The following is a 7989-nucleotide window of genomic DNA, read 5'->3' as shown; positions in this document are numbered from 1 at the left end:
GTTGGGATTGGGTCTCAGGATATGTTATATCAATAAAATATTATAAAAATCTCATAATATTTTGAATATTTCTATCGAAACAAGGTAATATGATTTATCTTTTAAGAATTTAATATTAAGCTACATCATCAATATGACTATTCTTTGCACTCAAAACTTTGAGAATCTAAAATAATGCAATGTAAAATAGTTTGTGAAAAGTTAGTATCATATTGTTTATGAAAACATTTTATTTTATAAAGAACATTTTTTATTGTTATCGATCAAATAATTAATATTTTCTTATTTTTTGGAATCCTGCTAAATATTTGTATCATGAGAGTGTTTATCAATTCAAATATATTGATTAATTTATGAAAGTAAAAGACATATATTAAATCAATAAGTATAAATAAAACTACAACAGTAAGCATATAATTAACATTAATTAAATAAGAAAATAACTTTCATGAGTTGTTGTGATGTAGTTAAATTAAGATATTAATCTCTTTTTTTTTAGTTTGGTATTAAGAGTGAGTTACAGATCTGATTTATTCAGATATTTAGACCCATTAAGAGGAGACTTATAAGGAAATAAAATAAACAAACTTAATGGATCGAAGCTGAATAATTATGATTCAGTCCTAAAAAACAAATAACATTAAATGGAATAAATCTGAATGATCAAGATTCAAACCTCCATTAATTGCAAACAAATGAGGCCTTAGTAGCATTTGAGTTCTTCCTCCATCTCAATGATGGATTTCTTGAAGAAAAAATAAAAGTTGTTTGGTGACTAGTACCGTTCAACATAACTAAAATATCAATTACGACTCACTTGTATGTATTATTTTATGTATGATAGTAGATTGAATAATGAATACATAAATAACTAAACATTGCATAACTAACCTCTACAATACTAAACATTGTATAACTGACCTCCGCGTAATCTAACAATTGAAGGAACAATCACTTAGTATTTTACACACTTTTGTAAAAGTTGTATTATTAGCAGAATGGTGTCACAAAAAATGATTGATCATAGTATATAACAAGCTATCTCCACAAAATTCAAAAAATCCTCCAAGGAAAAATAGTTCATATCCAAAAAAAAAAATTACATAATTGAACATGCATTTGCATTTTCATCACTGAACATAGTATACAACATACTATCTCCACAATATCCAATAACCAAAGCCTCTGTAATTTCTCTTGGATTTTGTTTCATCAATTGTAAATCCCCTTCTATTTCTTCACTATTTTTCTTACTCTCTTCTTCTTTAATCACCATTTCCACTTTCTTCCCTGTTTTCTTCTTAAGTTTCTTCAACACTTTATCTGCATTTATTCGACCCTTTACTAACACTTTATGATTATTCATATCCGTCATGAATTCTTCAACCCCTAAAATTGTCACCAACAAGCATTTCTGAAGACTCTGAGCAATATAGCTTAAAATTCGATACAAAAATATTTCAAGTTAGTTAAAAGAGGGAAGAGAAAGTACCTTTGATTTTTGATATGATTTTGGCAATTTGTTTTTCGCATCCTTGGCAATACATTGAAATTTTAAATTCTGCTTCCCCAACCTGTATATAAATCCATCAAAATTAATAAAATTTCTGAATTCTATATTGGCAAAAAGATTTTAAACAAATTATTATAACAAGAAATAAAGAATTTTAGATTACTTCATCTGGTTTCTTTTTCTTCTTTTCTCCCATTGCAAGTGATGACACAGACCTTTAAAATCCAAAAGTCGGTTATAGCGGCTACTCTGAATTTTCCACTATTTTTATTAACAACCAAAAGTCGCAACCCCTTGAGTTTTCTATAATACGTTTTTTATCTTTTTTTTTTTATAAAAAAAAACCTTTTTATATGGTGATATTTTTATTATTATTATTTTCTTATTTGCAAATAATTAACCAAGATGCCAATTAACAAATTTTAAATAGCTTTTCATTTTTTATCTTTAAAATAATCTTTATTGAATAAAATCTAATATAATGCACCTTAAAGTTCAAATCTGAAGATGAGTTCCAACCTTAAACTTTCTCAAAATAAGTATTCAATTCAACAACACAAACAATATAAATTTAATATAATTTTATAGAGGATAGAGTATACGCAATCTTACTCCTAACTAGAAAGGACAGAGAGGTTGATTCTAATCGAAATATATTTTGAAACAGACACTAAATAATTATTTTTGTAAGGCATGATTTTGTACTGATAGTGTCTAAAGAAAATTCAGGAGTCGATGAGAATGTAAATGACAGATTTACAGAAGCAAAAAATTCCCAGTAAACCATATTTTATACTATTTCTCTGGAACAGTACACACCAAGAACTTTTTCAACCTAGATCAATACCAACGTACAAAGAAGTAATATCTTGCGCAGCTTAAATCACATGCCTATTCCAAATTCTCGGCATCAGTAGGCAGCGGAGCAAGAACCTGAAGTCTGCATTACTAAGGTTTCAAAAATTATATGGTCTTACGAGTAATATACTGGTTTCAAAGAAACATTGGTATACCTATTTTACAATAACTTCTTTGTGGGCTTTATATGACAATATGACATTCCACACTAAAGCGATGAAGTTAGCAGCAAGGACCTGCGATCAGAGGAGATGGGAGTAGAAAACAAAGTTGGTTACAGTGAAATAAATTATAAATTCCAACTCCAAATAGACACTTGATTACAATTGGAAGATCCAACGGATGTCAAAGGAGTGCATGACTACAGCTATGATTTGTGTGTGCAGCATGTGAATGTATTGAATAATCAGACTGATCGAAGAAAGAAATAATGTATAAATAATCAGAGTGATCGAAGAAAGACGTTCAGGAGTCAAATTCTTTTTTATTGCTAAAAGTAACCAACGAATCTGAATCTGTGGTTTAGCGGAGTCTGCACACCCCTAAACACTTCAAGTATGGCTTGAAACTACTAAATCGGATTTATGTTAGTTAAATTGGTGAGCTCTTGACATGAACGATTGGGCATTTTTTCCAATTCATATAGTTACAGATCAATTTTTTGAAGAGATATCTCCAAACGACTAAAAGCTGACAGGAAGGCATGCTCTTAACCAAACAAAATGATGAAAGTGACTGTCTCACGAACCTGAAATTGCTGAGGCACAAACCGGAAGTTGAAAAATTGAAAAGGTATCCAGAGTTGCCAATTTGCAAGGACAGATGAGAACCACTCCTAAATTAGAAAATGCAGTTGTGAATCAGAATGCAGGAGGAGTAATTATCAGTATGCATCTATTTGATGGTTCATTTCAGTAAGAAATATGACCAGAAGCCATTTAGAATACCTGTTGAAGCTTTGGAATAACTTGTGATGATCTTCCCTCAAGTGTTACCAAAGAGGATAAGAAAACACCAACAAAAATTGGAGCAAAAAGGAACTGTACCAAAGCAGTTCAAATTCAATGGCGATATCACAAAGGCAGTAATTACACCAATATAAGATTATTATCACAAAATGGAAAGGAAAAAAAAGGAAAACCTGATCTAGTACGAGACGCATGAGAGTACCGGCGATCCCTGGAGTTGTGACCAATCTACTCAGATAGAGGTACCTAAATATATCAGAGTCAGAAAACAAGAAGCTCTTCTACAATGTCATTAGGACCATTTTACATGTTCACCAAGCAAACAAGACATGCACCCATATACATACAATTTTTAGCAACGCAAGAAACTAAATAACATTAAAACGTTGGTAAATAATCCTACATAAGTATTGAAGTAGCTCATTAATGACCAATAGAAATCAGAATGTGATTGCACTTATACTATAGATCGGTCTGCGGTATCATTCAAAACCTTCAGATGAAAGTCAGGTGAAATAAATTTATATGATGTCAAAGTAAATTGATAGAGCAGGCACATGAAACTAATTATATGAAAATATTACTGCACTCGTGAACTTGTGTCCTCATTCCCTCAAAAGTAAAAATAAAAGAACAACGGGTGACATGCAAATAAGGAGTATCTTCTACTTATATATTCCCAGCTTAAGTGCTGGGTTAGTAAGACATGTGTCCAGCAGATTAGGCAATTGACATACAGTAAATGACATAATAACACCAGCTTCAGAAGAATGTTGAGATACAAAGACCAGAATAACATGTGTATATGACAGGGTTTCAAGTGGAAAAGGCACAAGTAGTACACAAATCTTCAGAGTCGTATAGAGAGGAAATAAAAAAGGGCTGTGAAGATATTACCAAAAGTGCAAAGTTGGACCCACCAAAACCAACCCCAAAAATGTGAACAGAAGCGTCCTCTTTACATCCACAGATGCTACTTGGTCGATCCACAGCTGTGACACATAATCAGCAATGACAAGGTGAAAGAAATGGAAAAAGCTTGAAACCATCGGGAAGAGAATATATTTCAATGAGGGAAAAAATCAAGAAACTTATTTAAAACAGTGATCATTTTTGCAAGCAGGGATGCTAAGTTGTTGACACAAAGGGAAGTGAAAAGAAGGAATTTGTTTTCCAAATTGATGGATAGAGAAGGAAGGAAGGAGTGTGATTAGACACTGAATAAAATTAATATAAAGATTATATAGTTCATAATGCCTACTGTCTTTTATGACATTACAAATTCTCATCGAAGGAGGTTTTCCCTTCACAGCACATTTGTACAGAAAAAGGAACTTGATGTTTTATTCATGAACTAATCCATCCTTCTCCTTTCCTTTCTCTCCCTACTCTCAATTAAAAAAAATGCAGTCATCTTGCTCCTCTCCTTTCCTCCCTTTCTTTCAATCCAAAAAATCTTAAACATTTGTACAGAAAAGAAACTTAATGTTTTCTTCATAATCCTATCCATTCTTTTATCTCCTCTTCCTTTCCTCCCCTTTCTCTCCCTAAAATCATTTCAAAAAAGAAAAATTTTATGCTTTCCCCCCTACTCCGCTTCTCTCTTTTCTTTCAATCCAAAAAATATCTCATTAGCATCAATTTAGGAATTACCATCTCCAATAGCAAAATCCATATCATAATAGGAATACCATAACTACATGTACAAGTTATGACAATGTTAACCATAAAGCAGAACAATCATTTGACATTGTTAATCCAAACCATATACCAAAGGATATATTTTGAGGAGTAAAGGAAATAGAGTTCATTAATCTTTACTTCAACAGGTGTAAGAATTAACAACTACTACCAAGTTAAATAATCAAGAATCTATGATTCACAGAATGTTGTACCTGCAGCATCAACAGAGAACACATGCACTAGCATTGACAAATGACAACCACAGCATAAAGAAAGAGTGCATCCTCGACAGTCTCTATCGATTCTAGAAGGTAGAATTTCATTTTACTGAGTTTACCTGACAGATTAGATCTCCAAAAAGTGTCAATAATGCAGATGTAACTGCTTTTGTCCATACTGGATACTTCTCAAGCAGAGATAAGTACCTACAGCAAAAGTAACAATTATTCTTGAGCCATGATGATACAGTTAAAACATTGTCAAGATATGAACTTACAAAAAATGAAACTTTACAGTATTATATATATAGTATACCTATGTTTATCATATGTTTATATTATTCCTTCTTTTTTATCAAGTTAGAGCATATATATTATTCTTTACTGTGAAGATTCAGCGCAATTGGTTGGATTTATGTTGGCTGACAGCATATCGCAATTCCTCTCCTTTGTCCAGGTTTGGACCAGCAATGTGAGCAAGTTCACACATGCAAAGATTCATATAGCCAACACCGACTTATTTGGAACTGAGGCGTAATTTGTTGCTATTATAGAGTATATATTATTCTTTAAGATATAAAAATGGTGATAGAGACATAGCAGGCCTTTAAGGAAAAGAAAAAGGAAAGAGGGAATAGCCACAACTAAAGAAGTCAAGCAGATAAGGGATCTACATTTCATGTGACCACACGAAAGACGGATAACGGGTACATGCATTCCAACAGGAACAAGGAGAAAAGTGAAAAGAAATACAGCTAATACTTGACAACTCTAAGTTAGGCGGTAGGGTCTATACATAATTTTGCTGAAAGGACGATCTTGTATTCTTGTTTTAGAAATTAAGCAGACACAAACGCAAGTTGCTTCATTTCATGAGGAGATGCACTTCATTGGTGAACATGTTCATGTTTTGCTGATTTCATCCATGGATTCCTTAATATACTGGAAAGCTAAAAATTTTACTAACAATATCTGTTGGATTACCCAATATCACCACATCTTACTCTTAAATTGTTAGAGATAAGATATATTTATTCATTATTCCATGAAACCATTTGCCAGTGGGTGATTTCTTAGGCCATGTTTTTTTTTGTAAGCGGGCCACATGAAAGTATTATGAGATAGGGTGGCAAGACTCAACTACAGGGATGCATCTGTATGGCTCAGTCACCTCCAATATATATTGGATTTTGTAACTTCATCCATTGAGAAAGCATAATACATTTGCTCATTTATGTGGGGCTCTCGTGGAATGTTAATTTTAGAGTAGATACCAATGAAACTGAAAATTATACCAATCTGACAAAAAGAGAATACACACAAAGGAAACCATAACTGTAAAGGATACTCTTTGATATTGATGCAGCACAAAACATTCTCTTCTTTAAATATTTCGACATCACAACTTTTTTGACATAACATGTTTTTGCTTTGATGTAAAAAGGAACTTATTTTATTATTTTAATAGCTTTGGCATGATAAAATTACAGAACAAACAATCTCTATGAGAAATGATATAATGACTTCCTGAAGTGCCTACACTGAAGAAGATATCTTCCATGGCATTTGAAATGCCAAAACCAACATACACACACACTCTCAGTTGCATTAATTGAGTTCCATTACAAATTTAGTTGCCATTTTGTTAATGAAATGAGTTCCATCACAAAGTTTAAGCTAGACAATGTTTTCGACAGACCAGTTGAATGAATAGAATGGAGTCATGTACAATATGTGCTGGCACCGATAACTTCATATGCAATATTAACACTCTCCTTCAATCTATAAAGGTTTATCAATTTTTCAGTTTTCAGTAAAATACCCTTTCAAACAACCTAGTGCATCCAAAGTTTTAGTAGTACTTAATACGATTCCAAACATTTGGCTAACTGAACAATTTTATAAAAGACTCAACATGCCAAGATTATAAAAACCAGAAATTAGCAGGAAAAAAAAAACTTAATTGGTTCCAACTATTTCATTTAAATCAAAATTACCAGGCAAGCAATGACCAGTTCTTCCCACCCTCACCACCACCGCTGTTACTTCCATTGTCACCACCACCTGAATTTCCATCACCGGAACCTCCATAACCACCACCTCCGTCGCCTGAAACCGCTGACATCTGAAACTTACTTCTAGAAACAAACCATCTAGCCCCAACATCAGAAAGATACAAACTTTTCAATCCATTAGTTGAAGAACTGATAGAAGAAGAAGACAGTCCGAGTCGGGTTGTATGAGGTGGGTTTGGCTGAATTCGGGTTCGGGCATGGAGTTGAGAAACGGGTAATCGGGGAAACCCCACGACCTGTACAGATAAGAGAGAATTGCGGGTGAAAATTGAGGCATTTGAAGCCATTGTTAATTGCTCTTTCTGCTTCGAATGGATAGCTTTTCGGCTTCAATAATGTCTTCCTTTTGGGGTTTTTGAGGGTTTAAGAGGAGTTTTTTATTTTATTTTATTGTAAAAATAAATAAATTGTGAGTTTTTAATTTGTGTCGAATACGTACCCTCAAGTTCTTAATACAGCACATAGCCAGTACAAAGATAATATTTGAGTTTTTAAATTAAAAATAAAACTCAAATATGAAAAGTAAAATTATAATAATTGATTGGAGCGAGGATCAACTTGCTTCTTTATCGATCCCTTAATAAGCATATGATGGATCTTTGAATACTTGATATTTATGTTGGTTTTTCTGTTATAAGTTATATCGATTTTATATGATTTCTTTTATATTTATG

At 32.5% G+C, this 7989-nt stretch overlaps 1 protein-coding gene across 6 annotated transcripts; it reads right to left on the bottom strand.

Moving 5' to 3' along the window:
* Positions 1-1004: 1004 nt before the first annotated feature.
* Positions 1005-7734, bottom strand: LOC101260803 (protein sym-1). 6 transcript variants are annotated; one of them, XR_003246066.2, is made up of 9 exons: positions 7238-7696; positions 5360-5447; positions 4237-4331; positions 3513-3585; positions 3319-3411; positions 3120-3206; positions 2527-2607; positions 1493-1574; positions 1005-1389 (listed from the first exon to the last, which is right to left on the bottom strand). XR_003246066.2 is itself a non-coding variant. In XM_026030027.2 (8 exons), the coding sequence occupies exons 1-8, from the start codon at positions 7600-7602 to the stop codon at positions 1100-1102; spliced, it is 1173 nt and encodes a 390-aa protein (XP_025885812.1). In that variant the 5' UTR covers positions 7603-7700; the 3' UTR covers positions 1005-1099. The 6 variants fall into 6 exon arrangements, 4 of the variants coding, with proteins under 4 accessions (XP_025885812.1, XP_025885813.1, XP_004235407.1 ...); XR_011220075.1 differs by having other exon boundaries at positions 1281-1414; XM_026030027.2 differs by lacking the exon at positions 2527-2607 and having other exon boundaries at positions 7238-7700.
* Between the last annotated feature and the right edge of the window lie 255 nt (positions 7735-7989).

This window comes from Solanum lycopersicum, chromosome 3 (genome assembly GCF_036512215.1).
Source record: "Solanum lycopersicum chromosome 3, SLM_r2.1".
Taxonomy (NCBI): Eukaryota; Viridiplantae; Streptophyta; class Magnoliopsida; order Solanales; family Solanaceae; genus Solanum; species Solanum lycopersicum.
The sequence above is the reverse complement of the archived record's forward strand: the minus strand, read 5'-3'. Positions and strand labels throughout refer to the sequence as shown.